Source organism: Rhodnius prolixus, unplaced genomic scaffold, assembly GCF_049639745.1.
Source record: "Rhodnius prolixus isolate KJV_2025 unplaced genomic scaffold, Rpr scaffold_1, whole genome shotgun sequence".
NCBI lineage: Eukaryota > Metazoa > Arthropoda > Insecta > Hemiptera > Reduviidae > Rhodnius > Rhodnius prolixus.
Genome location: NW_027411581.1, coordinates 28,700,245 through 28,717,890, shown reverse-complemented (window position 1 = coordinate 28,717,890; position 17,646 = coordinate 28,700,245). Strand labels below are relative to the sequence as shown.

The following is a 17,646-nucleotide window of genomic DNA, read 5'->3' as shown; positions in this document are numbered from 1 at the left end:
GGAAGAGAAAATTGTACACTGTTCCTTTGCATTTGTGAATGCCTGTTACCTAGGTGGCAATCAAGAACTCTTTGGCAATGTTCTAGATATCGTAGTATTTTTCATCTTTTTTCGATTCAATAAACCAAAGGTATAAAGGTTATTGCCAATTTAAGTCATAATCTTTTCTTTTTTTGTCTTTGCTTTCGACCTGGTGACTAGATCCTCTTCAGGGCTTATACTCATTAACAATTTTAGTTTATTTTGAAGATTAGTGTGCCTTCTGACCAAACTGATTAAGCAGTGGTAAGTACTTGCCGCTTTCTGGGCAATTCAAAAAAGAAAGCTTTATGGAATTTCACAAAATTACCTGACTACAGCCTTTCTCTTCATTGCGAAGCTTAATGACAAAGCTGATATCAATTACTGTATTTGTTTTACTCCTCTAATGCATCCAATATCATTGACTGTATAATTTCGTCGTCTCTGGCTTATCTGACCAATTGGTTTTAATTTTAAATACCTCAATTAATACTACGACAAATACTTGGTGCCCCGTTCTACGTCACAAATCTGACACTACACACTCTAATCTCGACATTCCTTTCGAAAAAGCACCTAGCCAAGAAAAAAAATATCCGAAATGCCATACTTCACTTTCTCATTGTCCTGATCCTTTAGTACAGTCTCTCGCCTCTCCTACCATTTCTGAAAATCTTCCACGACCAGAAACCTTTTTTGGAACTGACCAGCAAAATGTATATTACGTCGGTAATCGGCAATCGGTAGTATCTCTCTTTCTGCTAATATGACTAATAGATTTATACTGTTCACTTATTCACTAATTATGTTCTTAACTGCAAATAAATCTTTCTTTTTAAATAAATCAAAATATTTAATTTTGCCTTAATATGCAAATGTTCTCCATTAATCTGTACTAACTATTAGTTGAGTGTACATAGGCGCTAATCTTGAAACCTCAATTTTACTTCTTTTAGTTTTATTTTTGTATTAGTTTTATATTATAAACTATTATAAATAAATTTATTATTCATTTATTTAAAACATATAAAATAAAAAACTGCCGAACTTCTGCATTAAGATATACCACATAATTCTAAATTCCATTATAATGTAGCCCAAACTATCATCCACCTTCTTCTCTATAGCTGAAATTTTATTCACACATTTTGTACACCACTTTGTAATTGATTCCATCGTATTTACCCTCACTAAATTCGGCAACCTTTCACCGATCTGTTTTCGCCTAGTACTCCTAGCAGCCCCATCTCCGCTTATCTTGGATGCCGTTTCCTCATACATTTTATTGGTGAAATAGAAAATACTAATAATCCTAATAAATTAATTTAAAAAGAAGTGTTGACTCGAAAAAACGGAACTCTATTCGTCTATGATCAGTGCAGTACCCCAATTCCTCTGCAGCATACATGCTAAAATTATCTTTAATTATAACTTAGACAAAATTAATCTTAGACTGAATATGACTGTGAAAATCTGTAAAAGACTTAATGGAATCTCTCCAACCAATATTTTGGACTTCTAACTAGGCTGTGTAAACGCTCTAAACTAACGCCTGAACAAACTTTACAACACAGTCTTATTCTACCATGGATGCATTTTAATAAAGTTTTAACTTTATAGAACTACTATAATTATGTTTCAACCTGTAGAAAATTAAAAACTTAAAATCCTATCTGTTCGTTAGAAACTTCTTTTTAAAATGCTAACGTTTAATAATTTTTGAACGGAGATTTCTTTTTAGACGATTTTTTTTAGTCCCTTTCAAATTTTACAATTACGTGTCCCTCTATATGGATATCAAAGATACATCCTTTCTTTGAACTCAAACCCAAATAGTTACTGTTCCAATATTATCGATAAATAAATACAACTGTGTAATTGCCTAATGGTACGATGCAGTTGGCCCCGCCCACTGGTCTACTGCCATACAAGAGCTCTTTTAAAATGCGTAGTTTTTTTCACTGGTGTTCCCTATGGCTAACAATTTGTATTTACGACATTCTTTTAGAACGTTAATCAACTTTGTACTTGTTGAATGTGTAAGACGTAAAGTTTTATAAGAGGGGGAGAGAATACTGAATTGTTCAAGAATTATTTTTATTACTATAATATTTGAGAATTATATCGCTTTCATTTTCGAAAAGCCTGCTCAGTTACAATAAAATTTACTTTACGAGTCATAAATAGAAAGAAAGATACTTTAAATAGTTTAGATTTTTTTTTTTATGCTAAAAGTGGTTAATTAAAAAATAGTGTTGATCAAACACTACAGACAAATTTCATGTTTTCAAGTAAGCTATTTAAGTACATCATACCCGAGTGGCTGAACCGATTTCGTTTTAAACCTAAAATAGATTTGAACTTTAGGAAGTTTTTAGCTAGTTAGGTATTTATTTATAAACGTAGGAGTTCATGTCATCGTAATGTTGGTTCCAATAATTCCCTTTATGACCAATGTTGTTTGGCCATTCATCAAAATCCTCATAATGTTTTGGAGGAGTATGCTGCTCTTGTATTGGTTGTCCTAAAGTCACGGTTGATTCCATAGCGGACAGCAATTCATCAGAAGGATACATATCATAATTACTGAACTGATCTTTGTATTCTTCTAGTGGCATTGTGATTGGTGGATAGTTCATCGAGGTTCCTCTACTATTTTCTATAAATACTCTGAAACAAAAAAAAATTTTTTTTTTCATTTAAAAATATCTTACAATTTATTGTTGAATACCAGCTCTTACTGGTTATATAGTCGTCCAAATATATTTATTGGTTAGTAAAATTGTTTTGTTTTATAATTTTGCTGGAAACATTGATGTTTAGGCTTTAAAGAGAATGACGGAAAGTAGATTGCTGAGAGAGATTTTGAAAAGGGAAGTAGAAGGTAGAGAGAAAGTAGTGGATGGCCGAGGTTGAATTAAGCTTAGCTGAACTGGATTGCCCAAAGAAATGTTTTGGAAATGATGGAAGATGGACGTTGTTGGAGGAGTTGTAAATGGACTGTTTTGGAACAATCTATTCATTGATAAATTAAAAAAAAAAACCCTAATGTGCTCGCTCGCATACGCATTTGGTCATTAATGCCTAACTTTTTGGAGTTAAATGATCAGTCGCTTAGAACCTGAGCAAAGCTATAATTATAAGAGTCTCTCCACTTATTAAAATGCTACTTAACTCTGACTTGGATTCGGATAGCCACATAGGTTTAGTTAAAAGGAAGTGAAAAAGTGTCTCTGCAAGCAGCTAGTGCAGATTAGAGTTCGGATCTTCGAAAAAAAAAAATTCTTGCTTATGAGCTTATAGTTTGTTTATGAGCCCTTCACCAGACTTCTAAGTTATAAACGTAAGTAAAAGTAAAGTAAAGTAATCGCCTATTTTTTCAGGCGGGGCTTAACGTCCAACTACCAATTAAGTTACAAACGTTTTTATTATAAATTAATAATTTGTTGCTATACTTTACCGGTAACCATAATTGTCAGCAGTATAATGTGCAATTTTTATGTTCCCATCTGGTTCTAAAAACCCATAACTTCCGGAAACAGTACCATTTGGAAACCTTTCTTCTTGTCTAAATTGTACATTTCCAGTAATGGCATCTTCCAGATCATATCCAAAGACATATGCATCTGAGTCCTGAAAGTAATAATTGTCATCGTTTATGAAATTACGCAAGATTGACTGTTATTTGATAATGGAGGTGAGAATATCTTAATGGATTGAAAGTGTAGCTTACAACAAAACTGTAAGGACAGATTAGCCAATCTAGGCATCGTTTTAGATTTACTACTACCGACTAGATGGACTTTGATCGCTTGGTGAAACAGCCACTGTTCTGATTTTACGAAAACAAACAAGATCCACGAATGAAATCGCAACACATTTTGGAGAAGAGTATTTGTTTGTCTGAGGCGATCTGAAAATGAAATACTTTAAGAACGTACCGAGGTGAACGCCATTTCAAATTCTATCGAAGACAAATTATTTTTCCTTACTATCATCATGGTTTTAACAGCGTTATAGAAGGTAAGCAACGGACATTGGGTTTCGTTACCTTTTCTCATTTAAAGTAGATGCAGTTCTGTTAGGAAAATCGACGAAATCGTCGAGATTGTTTTTGTGTGAATAGTATTTACATTACATACAAGATACATAATTAATATAGCTTAACACCTTATTCAAGACATAATAAATTCTTCTGTTAGAAGAATGGGAGTTGTGATGCCAATCCTTCAGTGAGTTTATTCTTAGCCCAAATAATGTGTGTGCCAATTATAATCAACATTAGAGCAACAATATAGAAGCGAATAAGGATCACACGAATATATTTATACTCACATTATACCTATGGAAGTAGATTTATTTGCAGATGTAATTAATTTTTAGTAAAAATTTGCTTAAAATAAAGTTACTTACAGCGTAGTCTCGATCATAATATGAAGACCAACCGTCCGACAAACTTAATCTGGGAAGTACCGGTAGAGCGTGAATTATTGGTAGAATGAAGATAAGATGCTGCAAACAAATGTAACTGTTGAGCAAAGCTTTCAGTTTAAAATAAAACTTGTTTTAAGACATTCAAGTTATGTTCATATTTACTTAAATTATTTTCAGAGAGTTAAATATTTATTTGCTTACACTAAACCTTTCTCTTTAAACGATTCCTCCAGTAATCAGGATAAACGATGGACGCTAATTTGAATGTCTCATGTTAAAAATGCATGTCAGTTTTCCTGGTGTAGAACGCATCAGCAACCCTTTTAAGAGTGAGCTCTCTGGGCGCTCTACAGCCGAAGGTGTTGATTCATGGCTCGTCCAGGATTTTAAGTGAAATGCTTTGTGGCTCTCTTGACTTAAGAAAAAAACTTTTCGATTTTTACCAAATTGAACGGATTGATGAAGTTATTTCTAATAGTTGAATAATTATTGCCAGTAATAGACCGATTGTGATATTTTTGAAATAAGTAAGAAATTATAATTGGTTTAATATTTATAATATACTTTATTAATTTTAATTTTTTTTGTTATAATGCATTCCCCTTCTTTATGACATTCAGAAATAAATATAAATTTATCCTCTATTGAGAAATGTTGAAACACATACCCCCATAATTTACTATTCAGGAACAGATGTGAACCAATTATTATGGGCGATAGTCAAATTGCATTCAGATAATAAGGTCACGAACCTAGTGATCAAAAATTAAAATGACATCCTCAACGCTAGCCTGTTTCTCCAAAAAAACTGTCCACAATTAGTACTAAAAAACTACCACAATTATAATAAAAACAACAATAAAGGACAAACGAATTTTATTAGCAAATGAACAAGAACAGATACACAATTTTCTAACACGTTTTATATACTATGAGGCGCCAGATAACATAATATCTCAATTTAAATAAATAATTAACATATTTTAGAATAAGAGTTTAAAATTTTTTATCCTTCCATATAATGCGAGGTCATCCACATTTCTTCGTACACTGCCACATTTTCATCATTTTGCTGCGCTCGTCCTTCCATAGGAACATACCATAGCCCTCAATGAAGTTTAATACCCTGTTTACTGAGGACCACAATGTCTGCTGAGATTCTATTCCTCTGGCTAAGAGGCGCAACTGCCCACAACTGCTTAGGCTAAGAGTTCAAAATCTCTGATGCTTGGAAGAACCATTACTTCAAAAAACGTTAGTTGCGTTTCCTTGGACTGTTTTCGCCCATTAAGAGCCCCACTTTGTCAAAAAAAAAAAGAAAAAGTGTGCAACTATTCCTAGTTTTCCGGATGTTGCAGAATCTGCTACAATTTAATCTGTCGGCATCCTAATTAGCAGAATATTGACCATACTGTTAATTGTTTTTGAGAGAACTGAATAAATTTCAACCGAATTCTATTCGAGACCCTCTATGATGTTAACTGGTACGAACCAGGGCGCAGATAGATAAATAAAGTTGGTAGGTCTTCGGACTGTAGACTGTAGCACAAAATCGAATCATAATAGCCTAAAAATTCTGATCGAGAATAGAAATTGCTGGTTTATTATTTATAAGTGTTGAAGATAAATTAGACCGTTGCCCAGTTCGCCTGACTAGCCATTTTGAAAAACTAGTATTACTTAGAGTGGCCTCTTTGAGTCGCTTTCTCGTATTTTGATAGCTGTTTTTCCATCGTGTTGACATAAATACTTCTTACTCTGAGCTAACAGACTGGTCTACTAGAAAATATTCGTTAGATTATTCTTGCTTCCTTTGATTCAAACAATATAATGCTAAGTCTTTGTCAGAATTTTGGAAGCAATGATCGATTTCTAGGGTATTTTTCTCTTCTCTCTTCTACATATTTTACACTATTGAAAGTAAAACTTGTTTCGCTGTGTATTTATTCAATGAGAAATAACAGACCCATATGATTTAATTCCATACTCCATCATATATTCTAGATCAACGAATTATTAGCCTTTTCGTGTATTAAATGAAATGATAAGAAAGTTATTCTTGTCCTGGGTTAGGGCAGTAAGCACGCCATGAAATGCCTGTCCACTGGAATAGAAGATCCAAGCAATTTAATCAAAATAACCGGTTCTGCGATTTCTGATAACTGGCCCGTTCACTTCTGTAAAATATTTTAATTCATAATGAAATATTTAATTTCCTAGCCCTAGGGGGAGCCCTGCCAATTTCCAGCTGAGCCAAAGGGGCACAAATCATTCTTTAAGGCGATTATATTTGTTTTCTTCCTTCGTATAGATTTAATTGTACACATTGGAATTAACATTGGTCTTGTTATTTTCGCAGCTGACCAGTCTAAGCTGAAATCACCGTTACATTAATCTAATTCTCTTTGAAAATTCCAGCATTTTGCGTGCTGAAGCTAACCCAGTAAATAGCAGGAAATTGGTATATGAATGTAGTTTATCGCTGCTCCAAATATCAGCAAGACAAACTTTATTTTAATTTTAGAAAATTTTAGTTGATTTCTTACACTAGATATTTCAAAATGTTGTCGTTTCTCTCGATTCTTGAAGACCAAACTTTGACAAATTTTTAATATTGGCAACAATATTTATTGCTTAGAAATTATGCTAAATATTTCTTTCATTTTACGGTGGAATGATAATTTATTTCAGAAGAAAACTCAATTCACTTTGTAATATCTAAGTTATAACTTTTCAACTTTGTTTCAGTTAATCCTTCTTGTTAATTTTCTATTTTAATACAGATAATTTTAAGTGAGTATTTTTATATAAAAGAGTGAACTGATCTTAATCTTAGTAGAGGGTAAAAAACTCACTTCGTAATGTATGTACTCCTCACCAATAAACTTGATTTCGCATTAAACTACCAAGTTCGTTAATTTTATCATTAATTGGTAACTCGCCTCACTTATCATAATTTTATTTTTCACACTTCATAAAAACAAAATTAAAAACTGATGTATATGTAAAAATTCTTTTTCCCTTAGAAAATAATAAGGCAATAGTTGTTATTTTAATGTGACGGATTCTAAGATTGAACGTTCAAATCTAATTTCAATATGTATTATTTTTTAATAGTAGTTTTTTTCCCAAGATTTTATCCTATATTTCTGTAAATTATCGTGTGTCTTGCATACTGTGCAGGATTGTACTTCCAATTTATTTTAATTTATAAAATTACCTAGATAAATTCTCGTTGATCCATTTTAAGGATGGTTCCTAGCAAACATTTTTGCAAAGATTGATCGTAATCTAGAATTAACGTTATATTTTGAGGTTTCTTGCCGTAACTGAAATTTTCGCAGAGTTGACTTATAGGCAATGCGAATTCTGGAAGCAATGATCGGTTTCTAGGTTTTTTTTTCTCTTTTCAGTGGCTTACATATCTTCTTGTCGCTAATCAGCATCAACTCACCCATGGAAAAACACAAGTTTTTGATGTTTTGAGCCATATATGGCTCATCACAGTACCAAATAATTCTTTCTAATAGTACCCGCACTCTGTAAAATTACATGCATTACTGATACATTAATTAAGTATCTTAAATGTTTTACGTATATCATGATGACACCACTGTCATGTAGCCACAGTCGTGGACCGTAACGTTGAGAGAAATTGTTAGCAGCCGAAATGAATATTTGGAGACTTTGGATATTAGCAAATAGAGAAACGAGAAATTAAAATTCCGAAATAACAGGTAGGTATATTAGGAATAATGGAAAACCTCTTCGTGATTATTAAGAAACAGACTGCAGCAGTTTGACTACTAAAAGATGGAGATCGGAAGAGGATCGAAGCAGGTCCTGCAATGGGAGATAAAACTGAACAGTAAAAGAGGGAGGCTGTGAAAACAATGGATAGATTAGGTCCACGAAGAAATGTAGATAACTGAAGATGAAAAAATGAAACTGTATGAGTCGTGAAACACTCCTCAAGTTATTAGGGTTTGTTAACCACTTTTTTTTAGGAGGAATCCGAAGTAAGAGGTGAAACTCTATCTCTCTCAAGGCTCCATGAAAGAGTAAAAATTAAATATACATATAATTGACTAGATAAAAGCTAGATTAAAAAAGTATTCTAACTAAAAATAAAGCTATTATTTGTGCAAAAATTATGCCGAGCAACCAAAATTAAAAAAAAAAAACTGCAAAAACTAAAATGCGAATTTTTACTAAATCGCTAAAAGAAAATAAAAATTTTATTCAGCTGTTACATTAAATGAATTTTATCAGTAATTCTGATCTCTTGCTGACATTTATTTACAATAAATTTAAAAATTATTTATATTAGCTGTTTGAATGGTTTGGAAGGAATATAATGAAATTAGCTACGTACATCATAGCTAATTTAATAATTATTAAATATAATAATATTAAATATAATTATTTAGCTAATTATTTAATAAGCATATTAGATTCGCTTACCTGAATTGAATTGCAGTACTGCATGTTGTAGCCGCTATCTAGTCGAACACTTGGCTATATACGGGTGTTAAGGGTGTCCTATACGGGCTCTTCCTAGTGGCTGCTCTTGAAACCAACCGAAGACCCATGTTCTTCTTACGCTCTTCTGGTTTGCACCGTTATTTATTAACTACTGGCTACAAACAACTCTTCCATTATATCATGATTTATCTTGTACCAATATTGGTGGAGGAGACTCTATATTTAGGACTGGAGGTAACATAAACAAACATTTAAAAAATAAATAAATAAAATAAAATTAACATACAAGCCTAGAGTAACCAGTCATGTATCATTTTAAACATTGCTAACCAGTTCTGGAGTAAAGTTAGGTCTGCAGCTCTGTAACATGTACACACGCAGTTGTCTTGTTGTCTAAGATTTGGTGGAAGGGATTAACACCATCCAATACTAGTTTTGATCAAGTTTAGCAACCAATCTATTCTTGAAATACGAGCAACATACTAAAATAAAAAGTTATTTGCATTAATTATATAAAATTTCCGATATCCTTTAAAATTATAGTCTCTTTGGAGGCGTTAAAGTTGAATTAATTCATGTTCAATTTTCTACTCCTTTCTACAGAAGTATTAATGACACTTTAACTATCTAATTTTCTAAATAATTTTCTCTTCCAGTCGCTTTAAGTAGAGGCTAGAATTTTTTTCAAAGTAAAGCAAAAGCTTATTTTGACTCCATTAGATATCCTTTAAAAGAAATTAAATATCTTTTGAGATAATCACTTTTTGAATTTTAGATTTGTTGGCTTAAAACATTCATACATAGGGTAAAAAGCCTAATTTGCATGTTTTTTCATCAATCCAATTAGGGCTAAATATTTGCAAAAGTAAACTTTTCTTTTTCTATTCCTCAACATTAAAAGAAAAAAAAAAAAATCTTAACGTTTCAAATTTTGTGAAATTTTTCAGCTTCAATTTTTAATTATTTTTTAAGTTTAGGTGAGTGATTAAATTGTTTGAGAAATATCAACATTGTATGCTCACTCGTTATTTAAAATGTGGGAACAGTTAAGTAGGATCGTTGAATCAAGAAATATTTGGTAGGAATTTTTTAAGCTTGTAGAGAAGACTTAAGGGCCACTCCTTACCAAAGGCCTGGGTAATATCCAGGAAGACACCCGAACAGTAGTTGTTTTTTTATGGGTAATTTCAGCAACAATATTTAATATACAAGTGAATCTTACTTGTTTGCTTAAACTAAGTAGTAATAGCGGAGGCCAAAAAATAATTTTATCTTTCAAGAGAAATGTATTATTTTCAAACCACCTTGGTTCCTTCATCAGGAACTGGAGAGGAGAGATGTGGAGTTAATTTCAGGAATCAGATTGATAGATTAGGTGCTTGAATTCCTGATAAACAGCGTTCGATACGGCAAACTAAAACGTTTCTGTCCAAAGCAATTCACTTTTTATTCCTTTCATTCCAACAACGTGCAAACCTCAAATTAATTTACAATTCACTTTGACTAGGCATTCCATTTTTACCCTTTCTCATTTTTCTCTAAAAGAAGTTATTGGGATTCTATCGATTTTTAAATTAGTTTTGACAGGAAATAATAAAATTTAAACTATCAAAATTCCCTGTATTCCCTATAATGTGCCATTATAGCGCAACGCACTGTCTCATTATCTGTATAATACCAATAGAAATTCAACAGATTAGTAAATTTGTAAAAAGAAAGAATTTGAAATGATTATTAGATTTTTAATTTAAATCCCAAGTTTTAATCGAACTGCTTTAAGGAAAATGCGGTAAGAGCAAGTCATGTAAGTTTTTGTATCATTTTCTGCGGTATCTACGGTTGATCTCATCGCACTTAGCATTCAAGCAAAATGAAAGTTACTCTTCTTTACTGGTTGCAATGGAGTTAGCAAATATTTTTGTACTGACTATAATAACAACCTTCCCTTCCTATAAAACCACAAAGAGAGCCTCTATTCCTCGTCCTCAATAATTTGCTAAGAAATAAGTCAATGACCGTGACATTACAGTAACAAAAATATCTAGATACAGTAGTAGTGTGACATTGGTGTAATCCAGGGTCCACGCTGACGTGGAGAATATTCATTCCATCGTCACCTCATCTTACAGTATCAATTATTTTTCGATTAATTAAAATGTTCGCTATTTTAACTAATACTTAACATTTGGAGCGCGAAACATTCACATAATAATTAAAATGTAATTGCGTTGACCGATGACTTGGCCAATAGAATAATTTTTAAAGTCCGCGTCATTATTCTTTGCAACCTGTTACTGACCCTAGAACAGTATTTGTGATACCTGTCTACCATTAATCTATCTATTATTCTTTAATTAATTCTTTCCAAAAATACAATCGGCAACCAATAGTAACTAGACTTAATGCTAGACTCCAAACTATACTAGTCCTCTATTATATAAAGTTACGAGTAGATTACCCGCTTCATTTTTCTGCTGCCTTATTCTTATCATAAACTGAAACCCAGTGACAAGTTCTGAGACACCTATACATAATATACGCAAGGGTTTCCCAAGCTGAACAGATTAGTCTCTTTAAAATCTGAATGTTTGATTAATTACTTCTTTTCCTTCTAATACATCAGTTTCCCTCTTGCGTCGCGATATTTACGTGCATTCTAGGAATGCGTACGGCACGTAGTATAGTTTCATACACTGCACACGCAGCAAACCGGCTGAGGATATCTGGATATCTTTGGGCGATATAACTGTTTGTCTAATGGTATGATCGAGTCGCAAAACATCTTGTCAAGATCTTCGATATGAGTTTGATCATTCCTTACTTATTTTCTTAGTAGGTATAGTTAATGTATTAATAATTATTGCTGTTTTTTGTACAATTTTTTTATCTTTTTTAAACTTTCCAGCCGGTCGCAAGTACACGGTCGTCTCTGCAATTCATTTGCTTGAGGATACCACGTCTCCCGACCATCTCAATTACTCTTTCAGAATCGAAAAATAAAACAATAAACCAATCAAAATTCGTTTTTACGGCATTTCCTATGATCAAAGGGTCAATCGCAGAGGTTAGAAATGCCTGAAGCCAGTTTCCTGCTTGTTTATGGAGATTTTTAGATTCTATGAACCGGGTTTATCTCCTCTACCTTGTACTCTAATAAGACAGACGGCTAACATTGAACATACATGGCAATCGAGCGGTTGCGCTGTGAAACCTTTGGAACTTTGAGACCAAACGAGATAGCAGCGCAAAAATAACTAGTACGGGAAGTCCTCAACATCTTTAGTAGAAGAGGTTTCGTCTACTAGATCTAAAAAAGGGGAAGGCATAATAAGTCTCTTGTGGCTGAGGTGCCGTGGGTTATAGGTCCCGTCCCTTTTCTAATTCTAATTCTAACATAGAACATTCTTGTAACAAAAAATCTTCACTCGATGAAAATGAGACATTCACTTACTTTACAAACGATCTAAGCTAGTCATAAAATTATGCTACATTTTATCAGAGAAATGTTGGCTAAAACTCTTACTTTGGGTACTTGCCAAACCAACATTCACTAAATGGAAACACGCCATACAGGACAAAATATCATCACACAATGTCAGAACTAGGTCACATACACTATTATGCACACTGTGTAAGTGTTTCAATTCACATGGAATATTGGTGTTGCATACAATTGTGGCTGAAATTTATAATCAACTGATTACAACTTTCTCAACTTTAAGCTGACATGCAAGACAAAGGTACTCTGTACTGTACCACCAATAATGACTTCATCAAAATAAGAAGCATTATACGAGCACATTATGATATTTTTAAGAACATACAGATAATCTTGCCCACGTCTCACTTCTGTTATCATGGATGTCCATTCCAACACAAAAGTTCCTACTTCCTCTAAATATCAGATATCTTCGCCATTAACTGTTAGGCTCTAGAGAAGCATAAACGCCTCTATTGGCAAAGACCTTAATAAGATTCCACTACAAACTTGACATGCACAGCATCAGCCATGACCTTCCTAAAAATCCTTATGATCCTCCCAGACTTTGAAAAGCCATTGACCCACAGACTCTCAAGTTTGAGAGAGAAAATCGCCCCGGAGGATGGCACTGGTTCCTTTAATAAATGTACTTCTTAGCAAATTCCTTTTTGCGTTAGTTGGCAGATTTTAAATAAATATTAAAAAAAAAAAAATTCTCCCAACAGTAGAGAACATTACTTACCGCAAGTTGTGAACCAGTTCGTGTCTGGAAGTGGTTGAGTGTACGGTTGTGAATATTACCATCAGCTTTCCAGGAAACTGAATAGCAATAATAAGGAATATAATAGTAGTGTGGTAAATTAGTTAAATGGCTTAGAAGAAATTCTATTGGACAGTAATGTTTATGAGTCAAGATTGACAGCAAAAACACATCAGCAAGGGTGTGTGTAACAATAGGTTGAAACAATGAAATCACTTGGGTTTGTTTTGTGCATCGCTCTTTCATGCTCATACGGATCCGTAAAAACTGTTCTCAAAAACAAAGATAAAATAACTAACCATATAAAATTACGTTTTTTTTTCTATTAGAAGCAAGAACATGATTTTTTAAATCAATCTAGGAAGAGATTGCTATAAGGCAATTGTAAAATAATCATATTCATTCTTCTTCTTGTTTCTTCTAATACTTCTTGTTTAAATATCCAATACAATGACATTTAACGAAAGAAACAGATTGTTTTGATCAAAACGTAATAGAAGAAATTAAAAGAATTAATTAATAATTATAAAAAACTTAATTATTTAAAATAAATATAACTTTGAATATTTAAAGCAATTCTTCATTCGCCCAACTGTAGTTTCACCTTCCATTTACTAGAGCGCAGTAATTGGTACGCCTTCAGTTTGTTCTGTTTAATTTTAAATGTAATTTTTTGATTTAATTTTGGGGAGGTTTCCACAACTATTCATCTTCAAAACTACTAGCTTCGGTAAAGCTAGAGAAATACTTATCATTCTTAAAATAATATTAATGGCCGCATTTTTAGACATACAAGGGGCCTTCAATAATGTCTCGGCTATGTCGCTGATAGATGCCCTGTCAAGGAGAGGCTTGGCGCCGACTATCTGTCAGTGGATTAAGTCTAATTTATTAGGCCGCATTGTTATGGCCACATTAGACGATTGTTCGGTGGAGGTCAGGGTGGCGCGGGGTTGCCCGCAGGGGGGGGTTTTGTCACCCCTTCTGTGGACGATTCTGGTCGATGACCTCTTAGTGAAAATGACGGCGGAGAGTTTCTACTGCCTAGGTTTTGCAGATGACCTGGCAGTGGTTGTTAAGGGACGATTCGCTTCTACGGTTTCGGAGCGCATGCAGAGAGCGCTAAATATCGTGGATAGGTGGAGTAGAAAGGAGGGTCTCTCCATCAATCCGCAGAAGACTAAGGTTGTCCCTTTCACAAGGAGGAAGAATCTGGGTGGACTGGAGCAACCAATTTTGGGGGGAGTTACTATCCCCTTGTCCATGGAGGCCAAGTATCTGGGAGTTATCTTCGATAAAAGGCTTACATGGAATTCACATTTTAATATGATTTCCCGCAAGGCTAAGGTTTCCTTAGGTTGCTGTAAAAGGCTGTGTGGGAAAAGTTGGGGACTAAGCCCTAGAATGACACTCTGGATCTATAAAAGTGTAGTTAGACCCATGGTGACACACGGGGCGGTGGCTTGGTGGGCGAAAACCTTGCAGGTGGGTGGGGTTCGGGCACTAAGTGGTATTCAAAGGCTGGCTTGCCTGAGTGTCACTGGTGCCATGAGGACTTCCCCTACTGCGGCCTTGGAGGTTTTATTGAATTTACCCCCATTGCACATATTTATTCAAGGCGTTGTAAGGGCCGTTGTCACTAGGCTTATGAAAGGACAAGCTCCTATTACCGTTAGGCACGGAGGAGCGTATCAAGAGTTATACGAGGAGCTGGAGGCGGACCCTATCTTGGGCCTGCCTTCAGATTTTATGACTCCCAAATATAACTTCGACAAGCCTTTCAAAGTCTGTATCGGAGACCGGGAGGCTTGGAGACGTGGACCCCCAGTTATGGGAGACTCGATGTGGTACACGGATGGCTCCAAGATGGGAGAGGGTGTAGGGGCAGGAGTGTACGGGGTGAAGCCGAAATGTAGCTTTTCGGTTAGCCTAGGAAAGCTAGCTACAGTTTTTCAAGCTGAGCTAGCTGCATTTAGGTTCTGCACTACCGAGATTATAGGGCGAGGAATTATTAATTCCAAGGTCGTAATTTTCTCGGATAGTCAGGCTGCTCTACGGGCAATTAGTTCCTACCAGGTCAACTCAAGGCTGGTCTGGGACTGTCTGGGTGCCCTGAAGGAAATTAGTGACCAAAATAAGGTCTTTCTGGTTTGGGTACCTGGTCATTCAGGATATAAAGGAAACGAAGTGGCAGATTTATTGGCCCGGGAAGGCTCTGCGGGACACTTCGTTGGCCCGGAGCCCTGTTTTGGGGTTTCGAAGTGTGTCAAGACTGCGGCCATTAATTTGTGGGTGCAGAGTAGGTCTCAGGAGTGGTGGCTCGCCACCACTGGACAGAGACAGGCGAAGGAGTTTATAAAAGGCTATTCGCCGAGGCTGACTGCAGAATTAATCCGTCAAGGCCGTGGGGCTATCAGGATGATTGTAGGCCTATTAACTGGCCACTGCAGACTCAGAAAACACATGCATCGCATGGGCCTGGCAGATGACAGCCTTTGTAGGTTCTGCCAGGAAGAAGAGGAAACTGCACTGCACGTGTTGTGTCAGTGTGAGGGGCTTGTATGGCTAAGGATGTTACTTCTCGGGGAGGAAAAACCAAGGCCTGAGAGCTTTACCCAGGAGTCACTCTCCAGAATTAAGAGTCTAATTAAACGGACGGGTTTGGAGGGTGAGCTCTAAAAGTCGGGGAGCCACAATAGATCCAAAGGGGTCGCAGTGGCGTAGGCCTTGTGGCCGCCCTTATTTAATCTTATCTTATCTTAAAATAATATTATTACAGCGGTGGAAAACCATTTTTAAGGATATATTAAGAAAAGAAATATATTAAAGAATTAATAGTATTTAATATTCAAACTTGTAGACCACGGACAGTCAAAATTAGCATAAAAATAGAAATGATCATTTTTATTTTTATTTGATTAACTAATTAAGAATTTGGAAGAAAATCCTAATTGGTTTAATGAGAAGAAAGTATGAGGACTGAAATAATGCAAAGACTTGCATTGCGGAATAAATTATACGAGAAAGTATTTCCATGTTCAGTTCTTCAGTTTATACTCCTTTTATGCTTAAAATTAGTTTTCTGTAACTGCAATAATATTATTTTATGAATGATAATAATCTTCTAACATATAATCAGATTCATGACTGTCAAAAAGCAAATGAATTTTAATCAATACGTTTGAATTTAATAAAAGTATAAAGAAGCATTAATATTGCAAAAAAATTGTGTTTTAATTCTTTGAAACTTCATGTGCATGATAAAATTTTAAGCGATAACTGAATTTAGGCAACACTTTCAATTATTTGAAAGTAACTTTACTATATTACTGACTTACCCAAGCATTTACCCTGACTTATGTGACAACTTGAGGACTATTAAAATTAAAATATCATACACTCTCACGCATCCATACTGACAATGATTTTAAAACTATACACATTACCAGACAGACCGCACACTATTTAAAGACAAACCAAAGAATGATGGCATATTTGCAAGATATATGAAGCCAAAAGAAAGAAGAAGAAAAAACTTGACTATTTATTTTTTTACCTTATTTACTTTCACAACTGCAGTATATTTATGCAATAAGTGAAGCTGATACATACAATATGATAATAGTTAAGTACATGAACAGCATGAGAGGAAAATTCACCCTTTGGTGAAACTCCCAAAGAGGCTCTATTGCACATTGGCACTTACTTCATTTAGAAGATCGCGTGGCCATCTGCGCTTCAGGAGTATTACCAGGCAATGCAGTAAGTTGGGATACTAGTGGATTAGGATGTGAGGTGATTGATGTGTGGAATTTAATATAACGGGATCTTACAGCTTCTGAAACATAAGGAACAAGGAAATCTCGGTGCAAGGTAGAGTTTGATACAAAGTAAGGAGCATTTGCGATTCGACGGAGTGTTTTTGACTGGAAGGATTGAATTTGTAGATATTGGAAGCTTTGGCTGAGCCCCAAAATTTCATTCCGTAAGTCCAGGCAGGTTTCAGTATCATAGTGTAGATAAGTCGTTTATTCTGGAGTGACAGTTTAGATCGCTTGTCGAGAAGTCCAGAGAGAAGTTTGAATCGTCTGTTCAGTTCTTTCCGTTTGAGTCTAGTATGAGTATTCCAGGTTAGGCGTTTGTCCATTAAGAGTCCTTAGGTACGTACTTAACATGATACGTTGCAGGAAGTGGAGTGAGTGGAGGTTTAGGCTAGGTTAGGTGCTCGTGAACACGTTTTCTGGTAAAACAAACGTAATTTCTCATACGAAGATAAAAAGAATCCTGGAAAATGATATACCGTTTGAAAGCCCATTAGACAAGGAAATTTTTATAAAAAGTGCCAGCACCTAGGTCTGATAATGATCACATAAGAGCCGAATGAGTTTTCTTAAAAATTTCGATTACTATTATTTTTCCAGCATCCGGAGGAAGATTGAGGCTGTTTGGAGAATAACTTATGCTT

General features: G+C 34.7%; 1 protein-coding gene across 1 annotated transcript; it reads right to left on the bottom strand.

Moving 5' to 3' along the window:
* Nucleotides 1-902: 902 nt before the first annotated feature.
* LOC141458493 (uncharacterized) lies at nt 903-9,359 on the bottom strand. Its single transcript, XM_074136570.1, has 5 exons — nt 9,271-9,359; nt 8,920-9,168; nt 4,435-4,533; nt 3,482-3,654; nt 903-2,691 (listed from the first exon to the last, which is right to left on the bottom strand). The coding sequence occupies exons 2-5, from the start codon at nt 8,941-8,943 to the stop codon at nt 2,412-2,414; spliced, it is 576 nt and encodes a 191-aa protein (XP_073992671.1). The 5' UTR covers nt 8,944-9,168; nt 9,271-9,359; the 3' UTR covers nt 903-2,411.
* Between the last annotated feature and the right edge of the window lie 8,287 nt (nt 9,360-17,646).